Below are 25,752 nucleotides of genomic sequence, written 5' to 3'. Positions count from 1 at the left end.
AAATTAATACTGTACATGATTACAGGACAACCTGATTGTTAATTGCCTGTGGTCTTTAAATACGCACTTCTTTCAGCAGTAGACACTAATTATTAGATCTTGTTTTCTGTTGCACCAGTAGTGACAACTGTGTAGAACATTTAAAAAAAAATTTGCAAGTCTAATAAGGGTTTAAACATGGGGAGAAAGTGATCTAATCATTTTGAGTGGAACTATCCAAGGTTCATAAACCATGGAAGGCTGTAGATCGGGCTTCCGTCTAGTCAGTAGTTCACCTTGGGGATGTCGTGTAAACCATTATTTAGTCTTGCACCCACAGGGATGTGTTGCAGAGAACTATAAGGCAAACAATAAACTATTTGTTAAAGGGACACCGAAGGTTGACATGCGTAAAGCTTAACCTATTTAAAATATCATTGTATTTTAACTGTCCTTCAGATCATGAAAATATTTTTCATGTGCCTTATTTATTTATTTATTTTTCTTTAAAAGTTTTATAGGGAGGCCTTGCTCTGAGTCATTTCTATTACTACAGAGCTGATTGGCCACTTCAGAAAACTGCACCATTTGGCTGCTTATCTCAGGGAACCCTGCTCATCAGAATTAGGGATGAAAGATGTCTCTAACAGCTATAATTCACAGGCAATAGAGCAGGAGACAATGAAGCTATTTTCTAAAATTGAGCAATTTGTGTAATTCAGTGCATTTAAAAAAGATGTGCCGTCATGTGTGGAGGTCATAGGCGTGGTCTACATGGTGAAATTGTCATGCAATTGTCACTTATAACTATAGATTATAGGGCATTGTGGAAAGGCAGATACAAAGCATCTCTGCAAGTGGGAAGGCGTGGAAAAGCAGCGTAATAGGGAAAAGCAGCGTAATAGGGAAAAGCAGCTGCTCTGCAATGGTGGTAGAAGATAGTATTTTGTAACTTAACCTAAACTCAAGTAACGTGTGCTGAGCTGTTAGAGGGTGAAGACCAATTAGATCTACTAGACTACACTCCATTGCAGGGTTGTTCCCTACTGTATGCATATACTTCAGTACATTGCCCAATCAAATGCTAAATATCTGTAGGCTTCAACCATTTCTCTTGGAAGAATATTCCATAATCTGTTAGGAAACTCTTATGATGATCAGCCTAAATTTCCTCCTGGTTCACTTTAATCAATTTCAGTACTAGCCGCACCCATTTGTATTAATCAGTTCTTTTGTCCTTGGCCTTTACACCCTGCAAAAACTTATAAGATATGTCTACGCTGCAGTCAGAGGTGTGGCTGACTTTTGATCTATCTAGCTCAAGTTACAGTTGCAGTGAAGCTGCGGCAATGTGGGTGACTGCTTGAGTACATACTTGGAATCCGGAGTGGGCCTGTACGGCCCATGCTGCCTCGGCTTCACTGCTATTGTTGCTCGAGCTAGCAAAATCAGAGATAGCTTTGGTAGGTCTACTTCTGCTGCAGTCACACTTCTGAGTGAAGTGTAGATATTACCATAGGCAGTTTTGTGACCTACGTGTTCTTCAGCAGATTGAGAAAGAAGATAGGGAGCCTCTTAATTATTTATTTGCCGCCACATAAACATAAATTTATTATAAAATCAAAGTCATGGTGTTTTACAATGTTAAAAATTAATTAAAATTGTATAAAGCCCTGTAGTGGGGGGGTAACCCCGCTCCGGTCCAGGGGGGGCTGTGGCTGGAGAAAGCAGCTTTTAGGCTGAGCTGATTGGGGGAAGTGGCTGCTGCTGGGGCCATGCCCCAAACAGACTCAGCAGGCCCTGTAAAGGCCAGGGCAGCCAGAAGCTCAGCAGTCTCTCTCTCCACTCAGAGAGAGAAGGGCCTGGCTGCAGCAAGCTAGGGATAGCGTACCTGAGTGGAGCAGGGCTGGGGAGCTCCAGCCTGGACAGCCCCAGGCTGCGGCCTAGTGGAAGGCCAAGGGGTACTGGGGGTTGCAGAGGGCAGCCCAGGGCTAGGCCAAGGCAGCAGCTCCAAACCCTGCTTGCCAGTGATGAGTGGCCTATACTGCAGTCTGTCCCAGGGAGCGGGGGCTAGTTGGTGACTGGCAGTGGCCTAGTGCTGAGGCAAGGTGGGGATAGTGGGCTTATTGGGGCCAAACCTGTCCCCATAGGACTGCTCTAACTTATGACGGCTCAAACTGCCTCTAGGGACAATTCTTCCAGCCCACGATAGCCAGAGCACGCAGCGCTGTGGCCTGGCTGAGAGAGCCGAGAGTGTGTAGAAGGGCGGAGGAGGTGGCATAGTGTTGACTAAACTGGCTTTACATCACTGGGAAAAGCATATGGCAGTTTTAAACTGGTAGTGCAAAGGGCTCTTACCTTGAATGAGGATGGAACCCTGTATCTTTAAGTGACATGTGCATCCTCTGGTGATGTAGAAATAGTAATGTTGTTCTTTCAGATTCAGCTTTGGTAGACTGAATGTCTTTGCTGCTGAATTGTGCATGTGTTTAGCTAGCTGTTTACTTAGGATGATCATTTATATAAATAGAACTTTAATGAAGTATCAGGATGAGCATGTTCAGCTGATAGGGAGGAGTGAGTTTTTGGAAGCTACTCCAGCACTGAGTCACCAAAGTTACTGTTTCTAAGTTCTGACACTTCACTTGCTGAAGAAATAAGTGTTGTCACCTCACTTATATAAACTATTCTGCATATTACTTTCCTATTTATTTCTACTATCTTTTATCCAGAGTGCAAAAAATATAGCAATTCAAATATTGGAAACTGAACAGCTTTCAGATTGCAAAATATAACATAACACAACACTTAGGCTGAAATCTGCATCCCTTTCCTGCTCCCTTTGCACTAGGTGGGAGGGCTGGAGTGGCATAAAGGGGGCCTTAAAAGCCTGGTTGTGGCAAGGGAGGATTTTCCTGGCACAGGCACTGTGGTAGGCAGCTGTAAGGTTACTTCCAGAGGACTGTCATTGCAATACTCAATGTGGGAGGGGCAGGTTGGGGTAGAGCCACATCATGCAGCGCTATAGAAATTCCAGGCAGCCCTGCAGCCTATAGGGCAACCAAAGGAGGCTGCAGTAACTTAGTTGGACTGGGGGCTTCTTCAGCTCCTGGAGCAGCCTAGGATCGGATTCGAGAGGGTACAAAGATGGCTTAAAACTAATTTAGCCCTCCTCCCTTTGGGCTGTGTGCTCTGGTCTAAGTGGTGCAGCCGGTGGCTTTCAACATTTCCACACTATTGTACCCCTTTCAGGAGTCTGATTTGTCTTGCCTACCCCCAAGTTTCACCTCACTTAAAAACTACTTGCTTACAAAATCAGATTTAAAAATACAAAAGTGTCACAGCACACGGTTACTGAAAAATTGCTTTCTCATTTTTACCATAGAATTATAAAATAAATCAAATGGAATATAAATATTGTACTTACATTTCAGTGTATAGTATATAGAGCAGTATAAACAAGTCATTGTCTGTATGAAATCTTAGTTTGTACTGACTTCGCTAGTGCTTTTTATGTAGCCTGTTGTAAAACTAGGCCAATATTGAGATGAGTTGATGTACCCACTGGAAGACTCTGCGTACCCCCTGTTGAGAATCACTGGCTTAGAGGCTTTGCACAAAATCTCACTCTTAATGTAGAAGTACTTTACAAATGTGTATGAATTGAGCCTTGCAATGTCTGTGTGAGATAAGGAAGTATTACCGCCATTTTACAGGTGAAGAAATAGAGATACTACAGAGGCCCACATTTCTAAAAGTGACCACTAATTTTGGGTACTCAGCTTGAAATAATCTTATTTCCTGGGGTGTTGGGCTTGCAAAATTGTGTTTCAGATCAGCAGGAGCTGCAGATATCAGCACCTCTGAAAATCAGTTGTCAGTTTGGACACCCAAAAATGGAGACAGCCAAGATTAGTGGATACTTCTGAATGTTGACTTTAAATGACTTGCCCAAGACCATTTGAGGTCTGTGCCGGAGCTGGGAATAGAAAACAGGTGTTCTAACTCACACTCCAGTACCTTACCCACAAAACTATCCTCCTTGCCTTCAAGCACCCAGACGTACCAATTATTTGCACATGCTTTTATTTGGTGTTTTGTCCTCAAAATCCATTTCCTACACCACAAATAATTATTCTATTACGAAAAGGATTGTCAGCCCCTTCAGAGCTTAAAAACAATAGTTTGGAGAGTGACCCACTATCCAATTGTGTGCAACATTGAAGGTTGATGGTGAACAAGAATGTGAGAGGGAAGAAAGACAGGGCTGGAATAGACGGCAGTACGAGAGAGCAAGCACGATTTCTTTTGTGGCCTTGCATCTTAATTAACTTTGGAATAATTATGATACCTGGCTACAGCCCATTGTACATAAAGTAATTAATATACTACATAGCAGAGGTGGATTACAAGCCATAATGATGGTACTCATAATATAGATTTTTGAAGTGCACAACCAATAGTAGGATTTTAGGATACCCGTAATTACAAGGGCTTTCAGACATCTGTTTAAACTGACATTAACCAAACCTCTTACCTCCAAGTAAAGTCTTTAGGAAATGGTCAATTTTTAAATTTAAAACAAAACAAAACCCCAAATAAACAAAAAACCAAAGCCTCCTGCCCATTTAGGTTCATTGACTTAGAAAGTTTGTCATTCTCTTTCACTAGGGTCATCAAGCTGAGAGATGGGTCACTATAGAAATCAGACAATGATTGTTTTAGAGAAAATTATTCTGGAATCCATTAAAAGAAAACCAGAAATGGTCTATGAATACTGTTATACTGTACCACTAAAAAGTTAGCACATTGTATGATTTGAGAAATAAAAGCAAAGTAGGTTAAGGTTTGAAAAAAAGGGGCTGTACACAGCTGATTTTCAATGATAAAAATGAGAAAACATTAGCTTTTATAACCTTTACAGTCAGTTTTTTTTATTAAACTTTTTTTTTTCTTTGGGATATGGATGGATCGTCTTCCTATCTGTTTGTACATCGCCTAGCATACTGGGGCCTTTGATCAGTACCACAATACAAATAATGCATTAATATTTTAATGTTCCATGGAAGCAACAGAAATAATATGACTACCCTCTGGTGCAAAATAATTCCTCCAATGGGTGCTGGATGCTCTGCAATGACTCTATAGCCTAGTAGATTAAGTTTGTATTTTATATGCTAAAAGTACAGAGTTCTAATCCTATTCAGGATACATCTTTATTATAAAATCTTCAATACTCCCTTCTGGTATTTGATACTGTATCTTGTTTTATTAATCCCTCAATAACTATACATTTAACTCACCTTGGCTACTCCTGCAAACTAACCCTTAACTCTTTTAATGCTGTTTGTTACCTTTTGCATTTGCTAAAATATTTTCTATTAGATTTAAAAGTGACTGAAAAAAGACACCTTTTTCTGATTAATTTCCACTAAACTATACTTATTCTATAAGGAATATCAGTGATGTGCCATCAGTGTATACAAGGCATGCCTTATGTGCTCCAGGCTGGGTTGTGCCTGCAGGATGATTCTGTTTGGCCCTTGAACATGCAAAAATAGCACCCTCTGCACAGCCTGACCTCCTATGCTCCATATGTGCAAGGTCGTGCTCTGTGAAGGATGTCATTTTGCGTACAACTGCATGTCTGACTAAAAATGTCCTTGCATGCCACTGAGGAATAGACACAAATACTTGATTTTTTTTTTTTGTCCCTGTAGGATAACTTTATGTATGTTCAAGCAGCAGAACCTGTGAACATACCAATGAAAAATCACTTTCCTACAAGAGAAGATCAGTTCCTGGCTCTACAAAACACAAGCGAATTTGATGTGCTTGTTATAGGAGGAGGAGCAACAGGATGCGGCTGTGCGTTAGATGCTGTTACAAGAGGTGAGGCATGAAAGTATGAGCATATTACAGGTAGAAAAAATCACCTACTATAAAAGTGCTTGCATGCAATTTAATATAAACTAATGAAACTGGATATTCAAAAACAAAGCTGGTTTAAAATGGGGAACCTGCTGTCTTCCCCACTGCCCTCCAAAGACTTGATTATATAACTATCTTTGGATCCCAATGTCTAGTGTGAACTTGAAGGAAACTAAGAGTCATATTTCGTTGGTACAGCTATATGGAAATAGAGGCTGGAAGAATTTGTTAATTGGGTTTATCTTTAATTTAAAATGTGAGTCATCGAGGTTTGTGCAGGAGGGCAATTTACAGGAAAGAGAGAAGGAAAAGCCATATGGCAGTCTGCAGCCAACTTCAGTAGGAAAGAAGAGGGCTGGGCATGATTTCTACATGAGCAATCAAATATGGTGTCACTCCCCTGTTTTCTGTAGGGGTGTCATGTAAAAATGGCTGGTAACCATTTTCACATGTTTGGCACATGTTAAATAGATTTTACTCTTAGCACAGATTTAGATTAGTCCATCTGGATTTTTCATTAAAACCTACCAATAGGATTCTGCTTGAAGATCCACATGGTAAGTCTCTGATGTTCTGCTCTCTTTCTTTATGGAAAGTTTTATTTTTTTGTTTTGAAATTAAGGTGAATGGACATATTTTAATACACCTCTACCCCAAAATAATGCTATCTTTGGGAACAAAAAAAATCTTACCGCGTTATAGGTGAAACAGCGTTATATCGAACTTGCTTTGATCCGCCAGAGCGCACAGCTCCCCCCTCCTCCCCCCCCCCCCCCCCCCGGAGCGCTGCATTACCGCGTTGTATCTGAATTCGTGTTGTATCGGGTCATGTTATATCAGGGTAGAGGTGTACTAGATTAATGGTCTTTCAAAATTATTATTTCTTGTTAAAATATTGGGGCAAAATTTAGCTCTGTTTAAACAAGACCAACACTTCTGAAGTGAATGGAGCCAAGTCTGCTTACGTGGGGTGAATTTGGACCTTGGATTTTAATTGATTGCTTCATTTAGGATTCAGCTGTGTTTGCTATGTTTTTAAAAAGGAAAATCTTGACTTTTTATTCAGATTTTATACAGCAAAAATGATTGAAAACTAATACATAAGTTAGCTGATCTATAAAATGTACTAATCACAACTCTGTTGCGTAAGAGATGCATGAACTTAAGTCTTTTATTGACTGCAGTCTTTCTATTGAACTTCCTTCACGTTTTATGTATATGTAGACAAGCATCTGGCTGCACTTTGGCTGTTTCTGTCCGTCATTCACTAACCTTTGAACACTAATATACACTCAAATATATTTGAGAACACAGTTAATTACAGAATAATGGCCATGCTCCGCTCTAATACAGGCTGAGCATTCCTGCAATAACCTGTTTTGAGGACTTTGCTGGGTAGTTATTGGTTAAACAGATGGCCCAAGAGGTAATTTACAGGGCTCAACTGTACCTGGGTTTGGCCACAGCATGCTTCCCATCACTCAAACTTGAGTCTTTGGTGTTTTTCTCCTTTGACATCCAGGCCTTCACTAGATCCTGGTGCTTTTTTCTTTATTTCCAAAACGTGTCCCTTGCTTTCCATCCTGTCTTGATTTTTTTCACCCTTGTAAGGTAACTTTATGTATGTTCAAGCAACAGAACCTGTGAATATACCAATGAAAAGTCACTTTCCTGAAAGAGAAGATCAGCTTGTGGCTCTACAAAACAAAAGCAACAATGTTCCCTGTTCTCATGACTTCCCATCTTGATTACTTCATCCTCTTCTCCAGTGGCCTTCCCAATAAATGAGGCCATCATGGACCCAGCGAGGTAGTCTGGCACACGCTGGCTTCTTGCACCCCCATCCCAAAAGGGCAGAGAGGTGCTATTTTGTACCAGCCAAAGGAGTGGAGTTTCTTTTCACGCATCCTGTTCCCGGCTCCCCATAGAGGAAGTACTTCCAGAGTCCCAGTGTGGCTTCAGACAATCATGAGGTACGACCAACATGATTTTCTCAGCCGGGCTGATCCAGGAAAAATGTCAAGAACAACACCAGGAGCTGTATATGGCCTTTATCACTGTGACCAAAGCCTTCAACTCTGTCAACCATGAGGCTCTGTGATAAATTTGCTTGGGCAGCCAAACTCTGACATAATTTTCTACAGAGTCTCATGGTTGATTTCCTCCATCCTGTGCAGTGGCTCTACCTCTGAGCCCTTTGTCATTTGAACTGGTGTAAAACAAGGTTGTGTACGGGCACCCACCCTTTTCTCCATTTTCTTAGCAGCTATGAAAATGTTCACCCAAAACAATCTACCGCAGGGCATTGCCATCCACTATCGGACTGATGGCAACCTCTTCAACCTTTCTCATTTCCGTGCCAGAACTAAAGTAATATCGGCAACAATTACAGAACTACAGTACGTAGATGATTGTGCTGTAGTTGCACACTCACAGAGCGATTTACAAACAGACCTTAATTTATTCTCTGAAGCTTACAAAAGCCTAGGGCTAACTCTGAACATTGGCAAAACAAAAGTTCACCAGCCAGCTCCCGGTCAATCATCAAACCCAGCAAGGAAGATCTATATTGTCAGAGAAAAACTGAAAAATAGAATAGCTTGCTTATTTTGGCAGCCATCTCTCACAGAGGGCAGACATAGACCTAGAGATTCAGCACAGAATCCGCTGTGCCAGTCTTGGCAGGTGTTCAATAATCACAACATCAGAATACACACTGGACTTTATAAGGCTTATAAAGCAGTGGTAGTCCCAACACTCCTCTATGACTGAGACTTGGGTGACCTATAGAAAACATCTGAAAAACCTGGAATGCCAGCACCAGCACTTTCTTAGGAAGATCCTCAACATAAAGTAAGAGGATTGCTGCACTAATGTCAGTTTCCTCACAGAGGCCAACCTCTTCAGTGTTGAGGTCCTGATTATCCAGCACAAGTTGAGGTGTAGTGGGCACTGTGTGCGCATGCCTGATGAATGCTTACCAAAAACAACTGCTGTACGCCCAACTCACCAAAGGAGAAAAACAGAAAGGCCAAATTAAAGACATCCTCAAGAGATGTAGCATTGACACCACATACTGGGAGACAGCAGTCCAGGATAGGGATAACAGGCGAAGACTTGTCAGAGAAGGAATGTCCACATTTGAGGAAAATCTCCTTGTCCTGGTTGCAGAAAAATGCCAAAAAAGAATGGAAGGGCAACTGTCACGCAGCAATCATGGCCCAGCCCTGACTTCCAACACCACCTGCAATGTCTGCCAATGAGCCCGCGGCTCAAGGATCGGACTCCTCGGTCACCAAAGGACCCTTAAAAAAAAAATCTGTGAAAGAGATCATCCTCGATCTCAAGGGATCGCTGCTGCCAACCCAACTCCTTGGTGGTGCAGGCTACACTGGCAGATAAAGGTTCTAAATGACTTGACCTTATGGGGAGAGAGGTGTTTTCTACAAGTCTGCAATATGTAATGTAAACTATTTCAAAAGGACAGAGCCCAATTCTAGGCCCTCATTGAGGAAGGCAAACTGATGGCTAAAACATCACTTCACGTTGCAGTGAATACAGCTGACACTGTCTAGATGGATAGCCATAGGTATACCCAGAGGTGCGTGAGTCTTGGCTGCATTCCTCGGGATTACCCCGAGACGTTCAAAACACTGCAGAGCACTTGCCTTTTCAGTGAGTAATTTGTTTAGAGACTCCGTCATCTTGTTACACTAGTCGAAGGACTCAAACGTTGAGTCCCTGGCCCCAAAAAGAGAACACCAAAAACAGGTGTATAAACCGAGACCTCCTGCCCAACTGTTCTACCACCAGCACTCATTCAAAGTACTGCACAGTCTCCAGAAGGTACAAAACCCTAGATATCCCTATATTACCACAATACAGCTACTGAATCCCATTCACTATCCAGGGATATTTTTTGATGGGATGATCAAGAATTGTGTACCCCTTTTGATGCCATCCACCACAGCCCCTTCCTCCAAACTTTGATGGCTGCCTCACCCTTTTTGCTCACAATTGAGGGGCAATCACAACAGACAAGTGGGTACTAGAAATCGTTGACTGTGGGTACTGTGTTCCTTTTCCTTCCTCTCCCCAAGTCCACTTCCCGGCTTCTCTTCAGGCACCCCTCGGAGGTCAGAGATGCATGCAGCCAGGAGCTGTTTTCTACCCCGGAGGAGGCTAGCCAGTCACAGCCTCTCTGGTCATCGGTTTGAACTCTACTGCCCTGCCCTCAGGTGACCAACTATCATCCCCACTGCATAAATTCCTTTGGCATTTTGAAAGTCCCCTTCCTGTTTGCTCAGTGATGCATGCAGTGATCTCAGCACATCTTTTCAAGTGGCCATGCCTGCTCCAAGCACCAGGCGATCCCCCGTTTGGAGCAATGCCAACCTGCTGGACCCCATCAGCATTTGGGGAGAGGAGGCTGTCCAGTCCCAGCTGCTCTCCAACCATAGGAATTATGATACATACGGACAGATTTCAAAATGCATGACAGAAAAGGGCCATGACCGGGACATATTGCAGTGCAGGGTCAAAGTGAAGGAGCTGCGGAACACCTACCACAAGGCGCGGGAGGCAAATCGCCGCTCCTGTGCTACGCCCACAAGCTGATGGTTCTACAAAGATGACTCGGAGGTCTGAGATGCATGCAGCCAGGAGCTGTTTTCTACCCCGGAGGAGGCTAGCCAGTCACAGCTGTCGGATGTTGGCGAAGCGCACATTGGAGAGGAGGCCCCTGGTAACTGGATTTGATTTTGGGAGTCGCTGAAGTGAGTTGTTGGGGGCAGGAGAATTGCAGAAAGTGGGCTTGTCTCCCACCGCATGCCTAGTCTGAGCGGCTGAACAGGCTGCTGATTGACTCCCTCACTTCACGGGAATCTCCCTCAGATCTCCAGGAAGCTCTCATGGAGATACTGGGCAATCCGCTGCTGCGGATTCTTCGGCAGAGCTGCTTTGTTTCTTGCCCCATTAACGGTAACTTTCCTGCACCACTGTGTCGTCACTTCGGGGCTGGACCATTGCTGCACGCGGACGAGCCACATAGGGGCCAGGGCAGAAGCCACAGTCTTGGAGAAAACCCCCTCTCCCCCTTGATTCCCTGCTCATGGTCAGCAGCGAGATATCTTCCATAATGATCACATCCTGTGGAAAGTGTGGGGACAGGAATGATTATCAGGCTCCCCTACAGTGCTGGCTCTCCCCAAGCGCCATATGCCCAGTGTATAGCAGGGTCCGGGAAAAGTTATTTACCTTGCGCCTGCAGTTATTCACTATTTTGGGGGTCTTGTGGCTCATATGTGCTTGCCTGGGGTCAGCCAGTTAGTGACAAGTGTATGAGTACTGGCTGTGTTTTAACGCACTGAAACAGTGTTGTCTGTGTTGCAAACAATAGTGCTTCTGTAAAATGTTGTGTTTAAACTTCACAGAGATGACCTTGGGAGCCCAGCCTCCCTCTTTGTTATTGGCAGCTGAACAGCTGCGCAGAATTAGAAAGTGGCCAAGAAGAACTAAGGAGGACTTTCTGCGTGATGTTATGATGCATTCCGCCACTGAGAAACGGGAATTGAAGGAGTGGTGGGACAGCAAGAAGAGGGACCGAAAGGAGAACGCGGCATGTCAGAATGAAACCATGGAGGTTCTTAAAGGTTATGGATTGCCAAGCAGACATGCTCCAGGCAATACTAGTTCTTCAAACTGAGCAGCTCCATGCCCGCCCTCCCCTGCAGCCTTTATCGCAAGACTTTCCCATGCTCTCTCCAGACATCGCCAACACACTCTTATCAACCTCCTGGCTCCAGTTTATACCCACGGCATTCCACTCCCCCCCTGCCCCCCATCACAATCCAGCTGTGTGGATTCCCACTACCCACTGCACTCAACACCCATCTCTCTGCAGTTTGGCCTTGCAGAAGTACCGTACCCGCTCCATTGTACTCCAAAGGAGAAGGTTGGATATGATCCCTGGACATACAAATCTTTAGCCATCCCGGGATCCCCCCCCTCCTCCTGGGACTTTCCCTTCCCCCATCCCCCTCACTGCTGATGGGTTTTTTTTGTTTGACTCTCTCCTCCGGTTGTTGTCTTTTAATAAAAGAATTGTTAGTTTGAAAGCAATCTTTATTCTATTAATTGAAAGCAAAAAGAGCCGTGCAAAGCAATATACAATTATGTTAAACCTACATATTGCATCGTCTGCACCAATCACCTCCTATCATTACAAGCACTGCATTCCCGAGCATAGCAACAAGTATTAGTGGCTTTCAGGTTCAAATTGCTACCTCAAGGCATCCCTGATCCTTATGACCCCACACTGCGCCCCTCTAATAGCCCTGGTCTCTGGCTGCTCAAACTCAGCCTCCAGGCACTGAGCCTCTGTGGTCCAGCCCTGAGTGAAGCTTTCACCCTTCCCTTCATAAATATTATGGACCATACAGCCCGCGGCTATAAGCATAGGAATATTGTCATCGGTCAGGTCCAGCTTCCCATAGAGGCAGCGCCAGTGGGCTTTTAAACTGTCAAAAGCACACTCAACAGTCATTCTGCATTTGCTCAGCCTGCGGTTGAACTGCTCCTTGCTGTTGCCAAGTTGCCCCGTGTATCGCTTCATGAGCCATGGCATTAAGCGGTAGGCGGGGGTCTCCCAGGATCACAATGGGCATTTTGACTTCCCATACAGTGATCTTCTGGTCCAGGAAGAAAGTCCCTGCTTGCAGCTTCCTGAACAGGCCAGTATTCTGAAAGATGCGTGCATCATGCACCTTTCCGGGCCACTTTGTGTTAATGTCTGTGAAACGCCCATGGTGATCCACAAGCACCTGGAGAACCATTGAGAAAAATGCTTTGTGATTAATGTACTTGGTGGCTAGGTGGTCTGGTGCCAGAATTGGCATGTGCGTGCCATCTATCACCCCTCTGCAGTTAGTGAAGCCCATTTGTGCAAAGCCATCCACAATGTCACGCACATTGTCCAGAGTCATGGTCTTTCGGAGCAGGATGCGATTAATGGCCCTGCAGACTTCTGTCAACACGAGTCCAATGGTCGACCTTCCCACTCCGAACTGATTAGTGACCGATCGGTAGCAGTATGGAGTAGCCAGCTTCCACAGTGCAATTACCACATGCTTCTCCAACGGCAGGGCAGCTCTCATTCTTGTGTCCTTGTGCCGCAGGGCTGGGGCGAGCTCATCACACAGTCCCATGAATGTGGCTTTCCTCATCCAAAAGTTCTGCAGCCACTGCTCGTCATCCCCGACGTGCATCAGGATGTGATCCCACCACTCAGTGCTTGTTTCCCGAGCCCAAAAGTGTCATTCTAGCGTGGTCAGCACCTCTGAATGACACAAGCTATCTTGTGTCGTTGCTACTATGCATGACGAGATTAATGTCGCACTCCTCTTGCCTTTGTAGCTAAAGGAATAACTCCACCGCCACTCATGACGTGTTGGTGAGAGCGAGCAGCATACTGGTCAACAGTTCAGGATCCATTCCTGCAGCCCGAAGAGGCAGTGCACGCAGTACACAAACCATTTAAAGATGGCGCCAAATGTGGACGGAAGCGCAGGGAATGCTGGGATGCAAAGCAATGCATGACGGGGCATTGGGACAGGACCCAGGATGCCCCGTGACCCCCTCCGCCTTTCCACAACTCTTGGTGGCAGAAGAGAAAGAGATGCTCTGTGGGATAGCTGCCCAGAGTGCATCACGCCGAATACCGCTGCAAGTGCCGCAAGTGTGAACACACTATTGTGCAGGCAGCTGACAGTGTGAACATACAACAGCAGTTTCCCTTCAGTGCTCTCTGAGCAGCGCTGTAATTGCCGGTGCTGTAACTCTGCCAGTGTAGACATGCCCTTAGTCTCTGTAGTCAGGAGGTCCAGTTGGCAACTTCATTCTTGCTCCATTTTCTGGCAACCTTGGGAATGTGTGTTGTCAAAGGAAAGTCCAATCTGACTCCCACCAGGACTATAGACTTCATAGGAGTGACCTTAAATTCAATCTCAGCAAGGTCTTTCTTCCCTATGGAGAGATTCCAGACCATGAAAAAATTGATAAGACATGTCACTTTCAGACCAGGAGTCACTGTCAAGGTCTGCCTTTCACTATTAGGCCACATAGCATTGTGTACTTATAACATCATTTGCCAGACTTCATCTACATTACCTACAAGCCTGGCTCTGGTCAACTTACTCATGAAAGAGAACCCCCCCCACAACACCAGAGTAAGAATTCCCACGAGGGTCATGGCTTCTCTTGCCTGGTGGACAAAGCCAGAGAAAGTATGTGTGGGAGTCCCTTTCATCACACCCTCACCCGATGCGACCATTGTTAGACACATTCCTTATTGGATGGGGAGTCCACCTGGACAACTACACCATACAAGGCACTTGGAATCTTCGGGAGGCTAGGATGCATATCAACCTACTAGATAAGAGCAGTTAATCTAGCCTGTAATGCATTCCTCTTACTTATTTGATCTCTCCATGTCCAAATAATGTCAGACAATATACAACTATTTCTTACATAAACAAGGTGGAGCAAAATCCTTCCTCTTTGCTCGGAAGCATTCAATTTTTTTAATTGGTGCATCATAAACCATGTCATGCACTTGGCTACATACCTATTAGGTGCACAGATTTCTCTAGTGGATAATCTCAGCAGACACTTCTCTATGGACCTTGAATGGGAGATACACAATTCTGTCCTTAATGAGATCTTCACACAGTGGGGAACATCTTCAAACAGAAGATTCAGTACGATGAAGCTCAGGTCATTCTCATAATATCCAACTGGCCCAGACAATTGTAGTTTCCAGATCTCCAGTGAATGTTAACCCATCCTCCCATCAGTATCTGAGCCTTTCTGGATCTGCTTACCGAGGAGAATGGTAACATCGGATATCCCAACTCATGCCCCCTTCACTTCACAAATTTGAATGGACATTTGACTTAGAACATTCATTCTCAGAAGTCGTTCAATCAAAATAGGAAAGACTCCACCAGGAAATGTTATCTGGTTAAATGGAAGCATTTCTCTAGTGAGCCCAAAGCAACCAGTTGTCTCCAGAATCTGCAGATATACACTGGTATTTTAGATTACCTCTGTCTCTAAAAACTTCAGGGCTTCCCATTAGTTCCCTGCTGGTCCATCTAGCAGCAATCAGTGCCTTCCATTCTCAGGTAGGACACTTTTTTACTAATCCAGGAACAACTGATATTCATGAAGGGCCCTTCCTTCCAGTGGTGAAGCCTACACAACAATGAGACCTCAGACTCATACTATCAGTACTTATCAGACCATACTTTGAAACGCTGGCTACGTGTTCTGTGAAAGTCACTTTTTTAATTGCCATCACATTGGCTAGAAGAGTGAGCACTCGTGGCTGATCTGCCCTACGCTATTTTTCATAAGGGGAAGGTTTCTGAGTTTTACATCAGCATATCCACTTACCAGTATTCTTCCCAAAACCTCATGCTTCCAATGAGGAGAGGAAACTTTGTTCTTTTGGATGTCAGGTGAGCGCTGGCGTTTTACTTGCAAAGGACACAACCAATTAGAAAATTACTGAATAGTTGTAGCTTTAGTGAAACCGTTGTGAGGAAAAGCATTATCTGCTCAGACACACTCAAAGTGGATCTCTGGCTGCATCATTCTGTGTTACCAGTTGGCACGTATTTCTTCCCCAGGATGGGGGATGAGAGCCCGTTCCACTAAGGCGCAAGCAACCTCAACAGCATCTCTTCAAGAGGTACCTATACTGGACATGTATTGGGCCACTACCTGGAGTTCCATCCATTCATTCATGAAGCATTACACATTAGTTCAAGCTCCTCTTCAGATGAAGCTGTTAGGCCTACAGTATTAAAAGCATCTGTATTAACTGCATTCCAGTCCTGTCTCCCCATTTCAATACTGCTTATCAATCACCCACGTCTGGAATATACATAGGGAGCCGTGCTCAGATTAAAAATGGAGGTTACTTCCTGTAGCTGGAGATTCTTTGAGATGTAGGGTCCCTATCTGCATTCCACTACCCACCCTCCTTCCTTTTTGCTTTAGATCTTATCTGTTTCCTGGTAAGAAGAGGAACTGGAGAGGTGTCATACTGTACCGGCCCCTTAAGCCTTCAGCTCTGGAGCACAAAGAAAGCAACTGCGCGGGTGTGGATCAATGACACTACTTGCTAGAAATCTTCAGTTTCAGGCACAGTGTGTGCATACGTAAGCACGTGTGGAATGGAGATAGGGACCACACATCTCGAAGGACCTCCAGTTACAGGTAAATAACCTCCATTTCTCATATGTTAGTGCCATGTACTTTGGTAACACTATACAGTAACACTATACTGCATCTTTAACTTTGAACTCCCTGAAGTGTGTGCTTCAAATCTCAGCCATAATGTTTTTCTTAGATTTGCATGCAATGTGATTGGTAGCTGCAGAATTCTGCATGGCATCTAGCACCTACCTTCAGGACTGTTGTAAGGAATACCCGATGTCTGAGGGTGCAGTTCCGCTGATGCCAGGAATGAAATCCGGCTCCAGTGAAGTGAACTCCCATTGACTTCACTGGGCCCAGGATTTCCCCCCGGTCTGTTTGAAAACATTTAGCTGAAATGTATGCTCATTTTATATAAACTTTTAAGTTTTCTACATAAAGTAAAAGCAAGTAACATAAGCATATTGATATATTGGGGAATACATTCCAATTTGTAATTAGTGTGTTATGATTTTTAATGGATTATTAAAGAAAACTAAATAGCTGGTAAACCTATGTGACTAAGGTTTTCAGTCTTGCTCTTATGTTGGTGGGCCTCTGGAAAAATTGTAATTGAAAGTGCACAAAGAATGGTTGAAGGTAATCTATATTTATCCTGTTACTACATATTCTGATCATATCAGTAGTTTTCTGAAGTGTGAAATAATCATAGGCATTTGGTTAATGAATTGTGTATTGTTGCTGTTCATTCATGGAATTTGCTCTTTTATTATGTCTGATGCTTCACTTAACAACAAATTTTGCTTTCCTTGTGTTTGATATGTTTTCACCAAATTATTCCTGATTGTATCCATTAATCTTCAGTCACATTTGACAAAAACAAATTACTCTGATCTTTTAAAGTTACCAGTAATTGGATTTTTAAGGACATAAAAGTTTTGGGGGACCAATAAATGATAAAGGGTTTTTATATTGTTCTACAAGCAATATTATAAAGCACTGCACTATCTTTAAGGTGATGCAGGGTAAAAAAATAGAGTAGTGTTAGTATTTACATTAATTTATTCTCTCCTTGTGCACGCAGTCATGTTGCTTTTCTCAACTTTGGTAAGAACCTCATTGACCCTGCTTCCTCTTTCTTTCCCCCTTGCCCACATACTTTCAAATGAGAAAAAACACTAGTGTTGGGGGAATCCACTATTCTACTTGTTGCAACAAAAGCAATCTTTCTAGGTACGTGCAATATATCTCAAAGATTTTGAGCAAAAGGCCACATTCTTGCCTTGAGGTGCTTATCTTAATTGGATTTATTTTTTGTAAACTTTTACACTTTTATGAAACCAAGTCACAATATTTAAGAGGGGTGTGTGTGTGGGGGGGAGGGCTAAGCATTTCTAGATAAGTTAATTAGTTGTTTCACACTACAATTACTAATCAAGACCTTAATTACCGTATATACTCGATCATAAGCCGGTTCATTTATAAGCCAACCCCCCCAAGATGGATAAGTAAAAATGGAAAATTTTTGTAACCTGTTCATAAGCCGATCCTATAATTCAGGGATCGGCAAACTTTGGCTCCCGGGCCATCAGGATAAGCTGGCACGGTTTGTTTTACCTCAAGCGTCCGCAGGCACGGAGGTAAACCTAAGTAAATAAAGTGTCCCGGCACGCCGGCTGCTTACCCTGACGGGCCGGGACAGCAACTGGTGGGGAAATTTTTTGGGGGGAGAAGCTGGGAGTCAGGGGAGTAACCCCTGTGACAACCCCCACATGACCCCACCCCTAGCCTGTGACTCCCACACTCTCCCCATCTCTTCCCACCGTAGCTGGGGGAGGGCCAGGGGAAGATGTCTCTGACCTGGCTGGAGCTGCTCCGGCAGGCTGGGCAGCGCAGCCGCAGCCAGCTCTGGTCGGACAGACTGGGTGGTTTGGCCGCAGCATGTTCCAATGGGCTGGGCTGGGCAGCCTGCTCTGGGGCTGGGGCCGAGCGGCACGGCTGCAGCCTGCCAGCCCTGGAGCTGCAGCTGCTTCGGAGGCTGGGGGGGAGAGCAGCGTGGCCCGAAGTGGAGAGACTCTGGCCCCACTTCTTCCCTTCTGTCTCTGCTGGCTGTGTAGCCTCTCTTTGCTCCCTCTGTTCGGGGGAGGGGCTGTGCCCCACCTCTCCCTCTCTATATCCGTTCATAAGCCAACCCCCTTCTCTGGTGCTTCCCCTTTTTACTAAAAAAAATCAGCTTATGAATGAGTATATACAGTATATTAGAGGTTTGGAAGACATTTCTGAAAAGAGAACATCTTTATTGTTAAGGTTGTTGGTGTGCGCAAAACTTTTTTTTCAATTATTGTATGTGCTAAAACTATGTAGAATAACTTTTGTAAGTTATCTATTGTAAATATGGTCCATGCCATACACAAGTCATACCCCTCTGTGAATACTACAAAACCGTTACTGCCATGGATGAATTTTCCTGGTTTAATAAAGAGCAAAGTTTTGCCAAATGGCATATATTATAAAAACATTTTCCTAAATGGGATATCCTCACGCTATATCCTTTGTCTTGAAAAACCTTAAGGATACGGTAATGATTTTTAGTACCCTTCCTACACAGCTTCCCTGGCATTCATTATTTGATTGAGCAATGTAAAGCATGTTCTTGAAAGATCTGATTAACTGTGGTTTCCTTCCCCTTGGGAAAAAAAAGTGTTTAGGCCTAATTCTAAATTGGCTAATTCCATTCCTCCTATCTAGTTTCAAATGGATACAGTATTCTTCTCTTTCTTTTTCTAAATAAACTGTGTATTATTGGAGATTCAATTGCAGAGATGTTTTCACTTTGTGCGTGGGGGTGGAGGGAAGGAACACTTGAGACACACTGTCATCCGAAACACCTGCTGGTAAAACTTTATCTTGGACTACACTGCCATATATTTCTGTAATATACACATATGCGTGTATATATACGTGTGTGTGTGTGTGTGTGTAAAAGGTGTCTCTATCTATAATTTATGCACATTTGTGTGTGTGTGTGTATATATATATATATATATACACACCCTGAATATGTCATTAGCTTGTATACATATAGTGTGTATAAAAAAAATATATATGTGCATATGACTGTGTGTATGTATATATTCAGTTTATTATATGTAAATGAATACATTGTGAATTTCCTTTATTTAGAGCTCACCTATCTCATTACAATATACAAAAATGTATTTCTAGCCTTCTTTATTTTCTTGTAAGTCTATCATGACACAGATTCACTTTATAAGACAAAGTTTTGCGGATTAACTTGCCTTTTTCTTTTCTCTTTTGTGAGAATTGTATCCTCAATATCCAGGGTGGACTCGGTGTGAAAAATTTAATCACATTGAAGCAATCCAAATGCACATGGAGTGTTTTAATTAATAGAAGAGCCACTTGGTTGTACACTACTTCAGTTGCCATAACTAAGCATAATATTAAATGGAGAGAAGATAGATTTTTATTTAATTTAACTTTATATCACAATTGTTCTTAATCTGTTTTTCTCTGACTAAAAATTGCCTATGACTTTTCATAGAAAGTTTAAACCCAGAATAGATTAGAATTACTTTGAGTTAGACAAACTGCATAAAAGCAGATACTGAATATGGGCTTGATCCCACAAGGTGCTACACCTCCTGACTCCGATCCAGCAAAAGCATTTAAGCATGTGCTGAACTTTGAGTACTCCTACTAAAGTAAAATGTAAACTGGTGGCTAAATCCTTTCCTGGATTGTAACAGACAGTTCAGCACCCTCCACATTGAGTCCCAAACTCCTTTCTTTTATCACATTTTTAGAAGAACTTATTCTTTTAGTTGATTAGTGTCAATGTATGAACACTTGCATCTGAGTTCCCTGCTCCCCCCCCACCAAGTAGTCAGTACTTTCAGTGGAAGGACCCAAGTCTCCTGATTATATTTTAGAGAACACTTACATTATTAAGGGTTGTACCAAGAATCTTAAAGCAATCTATCTCTAAGAGCTAGGAAATTGTGAGCTCTAATCCTGGCTGTTATTGATTCCTTCTTTGGTTTTGGGCATCTCTCTTCCTTAGTTGTAAAATGAGTAATAACAATAGTCGGCTTTGCAAGGATATTGAGCACATTAGTTTGTAATGTTTATTCTGCAAAAAGCCACTTTTTTATTAATAAAAAGGGGGAGGGATAGCTCAGTGGTTTGAGCATTGGCCTGCTAAACCCAGGGTTGTGAGTTCAATCCTTGAGGGGGCCACTTAAGGATCTGGGGCAAAAATCAGTACTTGGTCCGGCTAGTGAAGGGGACTGGACTCAACGACCTTTCAGGGTCCCTTCCAGTTCTATGAGATAGATATATCTCCATTTATTATTATATTATTATTATTTATATTATTAAAATAAAATGTTATGTGGTCATACAGTGACTACTGACTCTAATGACCTTTTACCAAAAAGGTTAGTAGCGATCTGGATGTCTAACCTAGTGAATGCCAGTGAAAATGAGGTAGGATTAGAGGCTAAAATAGGGGAAAAGCAAGCTAAAAATTACTTAGGCAAGTTAGATGTCCTCAAGTCACCAGAGCCTGATGAAATACATGCTAGAATACTCAAGGAGCTGACTGAGGAGATATCTGAGCCATTAACAATTATCTTTGAAAAGTCATGGAAGATGGGAGACATTCCAGAGGACTGGAAAAGGGGCAAATATAGTGCCCAGGTATAAAAAGGGAAATAAGGACAACCCGGGGAATTACAGACCAGACAGCTTAACTTCAGTACCTGGAAAGATAATGAGCAAATAATTAAGCAATCAGTTTGCAAACACCTAGAAGATATTAAGGTGATAAGTAACAGTCAGCATGGACTTGTCAAGAACAAATCATGTCGAACCAACTTAACAGCCTTTTTTGACAGGGTAACAAGCCTTGTGAATGGGAGGAAGCAGTAGACGTGGCATGTATTGACTTTAGTAAGGCTTTTGATATTGTATCACATGACCTCAAAAACAAATTAGGAAAATACAGATGTTCCCCAACTTACGCAAGCGTTCCGTTCTGGAACGCCTTGCGTAACTCAAATTTTGCATAAGTCGGAAACGTATCTCCGACCCTTACGCAACCCCCGCCCCAAAATCCACAACCCCCCGACTCCTATTTCAAGCTAACAGAACTTTTTCTGTAAGCTTGGATTTGCGTACGTTGGGTTTACATAACTCGGGGAGCGTCTGTACAACCTTCATGGAACTACTATAAGTTGGGTACATAACTGGATGGAAAACCATTTCCAGAGAGTAGTTACAGTGGTTCACCGCCAAGCTAGAAGGGTATATCAAGTCGGGTCCCGCAGGGATCAATTCTGTGTCTGATTCAGTTCAGTATCTTCATTAGTGATTTAGATAGTGGCATAGAGAATACACGTATAAAGTCTGCGGACGATACCAAGCTGAGAGGGGTTGCAAGTGCTTTGGAGGATAGGGTTAAAATTCAAAATGATCTGGTCAAACTGGAGAAATGGTCTGAAGTAAATAGGATGAAATTCAATAAGGACAAATGCAAAGTACTCCATTTAGGAAGGAACAGCCAGTTGCACACATACAGAATGGGAAATAACTGCCTAGGAAGGAGTACTGCAGAAAGAGATTTGGAGGCATAGTGGATCACAAGCTAAATATGAGGCAACAGTGTAACACTGTTGCAAAAAAGAGCAAACATCATTCTGGGATGTATTAGGAGAAGTGTTTTTAAGCAAGACACGAGAAGTAATTCTTCCACTCTACTCTATGCTGATTAGGCCTCAGCTGGAATAATGTGTCCAGTTCTGGGTGCTACATTTCAGGAAAGGTGTGGACAAATTGTAGAAAGTCCAGAGATGAGCAACAAAAATGATCAAAAGTCTAGAAAACCAGACCTCTGAGGGAAGATGGAAAAAATTGGGTTTGTTTAGTGTGGAGAAGAGAAGACTAGGGAGGAGGGGCATGATAACAGCTTTCAAGTATATAAAAGGGTGTTACAAGGAGGAAGGAGAAAAATGGTTCTCCTTAACCATGGAGAATTGGACAAGAAGCAATGGGCTTAAATTCCAGCAAGAACGATTTTAAGTTGGACATTAAGAAAAATATCCTGACTGTTAGGGTGATTAAGCACTGGAATAAATTGCCTAGGGAGGTTGTGAAATCTCCATCATTGAAGATTTTTAAGAGCAAGTTAGACAAAAACCTGTCAGGGATGGTCTAGATCATACTTAGGTCTACCATGAATGCAGGGGACTGGACTAGATGATCTCTCAAGGTCTCTTCCAGACCTATGATTCTAATTCATTCATAGGAGCCTTGCTGCCCTGCATAAAAGTCCAACTGCTTAGCCTCTATGTGCTGGAATGTCTTTTCATTGTGATGTGTCCAGATTTTAATGTGCCTCTGTTTAAGAGTTCTGTTTTGACTTTTCCCCCAGGAAGAGACTAAAATCTTTTCATTACAGTATAGACAGTGCACTGCACTTGGAATACAAATTTATCCATGTTCAGAGTAATTTTTCTTGTGATTGTCTCTACCCTAGAGAAGTGTCTTTAATGAATTACATACAAATTGTGTAATTTAAGAAGTTAATTTGGTTTTCTGGTTACACAGGACTAAAAACAGCTCTTGTAGAAAGAGATGATTTCTCATCAGGGACCAGCAGCAGGAGCACTAAATTGATCCATGGTGGAGTGAGATATCTTCAGAAGGCCATCATGAGGTTGGATTTCGAGCAGGTAATTGTTTATGCTGGCTGTTAAGCAAAAATTGCCAGTAGACTCTTTTTTTCCGCCTCCCAATTAAATCTCTGTTCTTATTTTATGGTTTTTAATACTTTCTTTTGTTGAATACCAGAGGCACTGTGCATACAGAATAGCTTGCTCAGTGAATTCTGCTAGAATATTTTGGGGACATTTCCAATGCTGTTTCTTGCTAGAGTATCATTTACAGACCATCTGAAAATAGTATCTTGTGGACTGTACATATTGAGGTGGGGGAGATTTCCTTTTGTACACGGATAAGAATTTTGTTTGTTTTAAAGGAATTTCGGGAAAGAAAATATAGTAAATGAGTGGTACATATTCATTGACAGATTTTCTGGTATTGGTGTTCCCATGCATAATATGATGGAAGATGGGACAATCTTCTACCTTTGGGAAAAACCCCAAGCTTGCCTTCTTCCTGTGAAACTTGCAATTAAACCTGTCTAAATATCTTAAAAGTGGTAGAATACTGTACAGTGGAATTGTTTGCCACACGCTTATAGGGCCTTTCGTTTTAAGGATCAGATCAGAAGTGGTTTCTTGGATGTCTTCAAAGATAGGAAGAATTTCATACCTTATTGAGTGCCATTAGCTTCTAGTAAAATGAGTACGGTTTTTAGGTCCGTTAATTAGAGCTGCTGATTATTAGACTGACCTGCCATAGGTCTAAAATGCCTAGTAGAATTTGCTCTGTACTCACAAGTTAAAGATTTTGTGTTACTGATTTGGGAAGTTCCCAATGTAATTCTTCTAACCAAGTATCATTGTGCTATTGAAAGAATAGTAAAGAATGTAATTAATAATTGTAATCTAGCACAGAGAAGGGATTCTGTGTATTTTATGGACTGATAAGCAAAACTGTTTTAACATTGAATATTTGTGATCCGTTAACAAAGAGTTAAAGGTCCTGAATTGTTTTTTTTTTTTTTTTTTTAGTACAGGATGGTAAAAGAAGCACTTCATGAGCGTGCCAACTTGCTCGAAATTGCTCCTCACTTATCTGGTCCTTTACCTATAATGCTTCCTGTTTACAAGTAAGCTCCCTGATACTCCTTCTGCTTTAATTTCTTACACCCTTGCTTTTGAGAATGAAGCTACTTCACTGGACCAGTTTTCAGAATGCCTTTTTCTTAGCTGTTAACGTGTCACAAGCTTTGTCTTTTCAGAGGTGAGAATTTGTTGCTGTACTGTAGAAGCATGAAGTTCATGTACAGCACTGTCTATTAACACCGTTTCAGTTAGCTGTCCAACAGTATTCCTCAAATTCACCCTCTTTCAATGGAGTTTTACCTTGGAAAACTTTTGCACAGTAACTTTGAAATGAATCAGTTTGTCTGGGAAGGGCAAAAGAGAAAAGTATTTTTATTTTACTTTGTCCCCTCCCAGATCTTGCTAGGGGTGGGAAGAGGTGGAGGGAGAGTGATTTCCAGGCTCCTACTTCCTAATTTTCCCTTTTACTCCCCCTGCCAATCTCTAAGGCCTTCTCACTAGAGTGACACTCACTCCTGTCACCTCCAGGGCCCATCAGTGACTTTGAGTTGTTGTGCAGTGATCAAAGGCATCGCTTTCAGAGCAAAGGAAAGTGCTTTCATCTCCAGGGTTGGGCATGCTGCTGTCCTCTGGACTGTCTTCAATATGTCCACATCTCCTAAAGTATGGTGCCCAGAACTGTACACAGCACTGATCTGTAATTCCCTAGGTCCTCTTTGTTCCCGTTTTTAAAGATCTATTTTCCCTTCTCCAGTCTTCTTGGACCTCACCCATCCTCTGAGCTCTCAAAGATAAGTGCTATGGGCATGGACAAGCGATTTGCCTCTTTTCCTTTGTTTCCTCATATATAAAATGGGGATAATATCTGAGGTGTATTGTGGATTAGTCAATGTCTACTTGTAAAATGTTTTGAAGACCAGGCCTATGTAAATGGCAAACTTTGGTGCAGAATAGAAACTAATAACCATAATAATGCTAATATTACAATATATAATGATGATTGGAGAGTTTTTTTTCCCTTTTCAGTTGAAATCTTTTTTTTTTTTTTTTTTTTTTTTTTGCAGATGGTGGCAGTTGCCATACTACTGGGTGGGAATAAAACTATATGACCTTGTAGCTGGAAGTCAGTGTCTGAAAAGCAGCTATGTGCTCAGCAAGTCAAGAGCTTTGGAACTCTTTCCAATGCTACAGAAAGACAGGCTTGTAGGAGCTATTGTCTACTATGATGGTATGTTTCTTTTCTATATTTACCTTTCTAATCCGTCTTTATGGTTGATGTATTTAAAGTAAAACAAAAGTATATGACTAATTTGATGTATTTACATACATAAATATTTTTATAGAAAGTGTCTCTTGAGGGAATCTATCTTGCATAATTTCCATTGGCTAAATTTAGATGTATGACTAAAGCAGTTTATTTGGCTCACACATCTGATTGGTTTAGTTCTGGCCTTCCTGATTTACCATCCTGAATGTAGGAGAAAGAATCTGTTCTGTCAGCCAGTAGATGCAGCAAAATGTCATAGTATCTTCTTCATGGTTTGGTGATTCCCTATAGGAAGTTCCTGTGACTTCTCCAGCCATGCATAGTTGTGTAATACTAGAGAAGCTCCTTTTGTGCTGGATCAGTGTAAAACAAATGTGGTATCTGAAGTGCTCTGTTCCAACTAACCCCCTGTAAGTCTCAAACAAATATTTCCTAATCGGATAATATGCCAAATTTTATTAGGCTTCTGAATCCTGTGTTTACTTGAGGACTAATTGTTCAGAGATGTTCTGAAGCCAAGACTCTAAAGAGAGAGTTTCCTCAGGAAAATTGTAGAATCTGTGAACATGTTTACCAAAATAG

The 25,752-nt window shown here is 42.4% G+C and overlaps 1 protein-coding gene across 5 annotated transcripts in view; it reads left to right on the top strand.

The window, feature by feature from the left end:
- The window catches only part of GPD2 (glycerol-3-phosphate dehydrogenase 2), a 119,634-nt gene that overhangs the window by 34,015 nt on the left and 59,867 nt on the right, over positions 1 to 25,752 (top strand). For all 5 annotated transcript variants that reach the window (XM_054044110.1, XM_054044107.1, XM_054044106.1 and 2 more), the window contains 4 exons: positions 5,700 to 5,871; positions 22,762 to 22,886; positions 23,850 to 23,947; positions 24,968 to 25,131. In XM_054044110.1, the coding sequence (XP_053900085.1) occupies positions 5,709 to 5,871; positions 22,762 to 22,886; positions 23,850 to 23,947; positions 24,968 to 25,131 (550 nt within the window). In that variant the 5' untranslated portion in view covers positions 5,700 to 5,708. The remainder of the gene's footprint in view (positions 1 to 5,699; positions 5,872 to 22,761; positions 22,887 to 23,849; positions 23,948 to 24,967; positions 25,132 to 25,752) is intronic.

Source organism: Malaclemys terrapin, chromosome 11 (genome assembly GCF_027887155.1).
Source record: "Malaclemys terrapin pileata isolate rMalTer1 chromosome 11, rMalTer1.hap1, whole genome shotgun sequence".
NCBI lineage: Eukaryota > Metazoa > Chordata > Testudines > Emydidae > Malaclemys > Malaclemys terrapin.
Note: the sequence above shows the minus strand (reverse complement) of the source record. Positions and strands in the feature narration are given on the sequence as shown.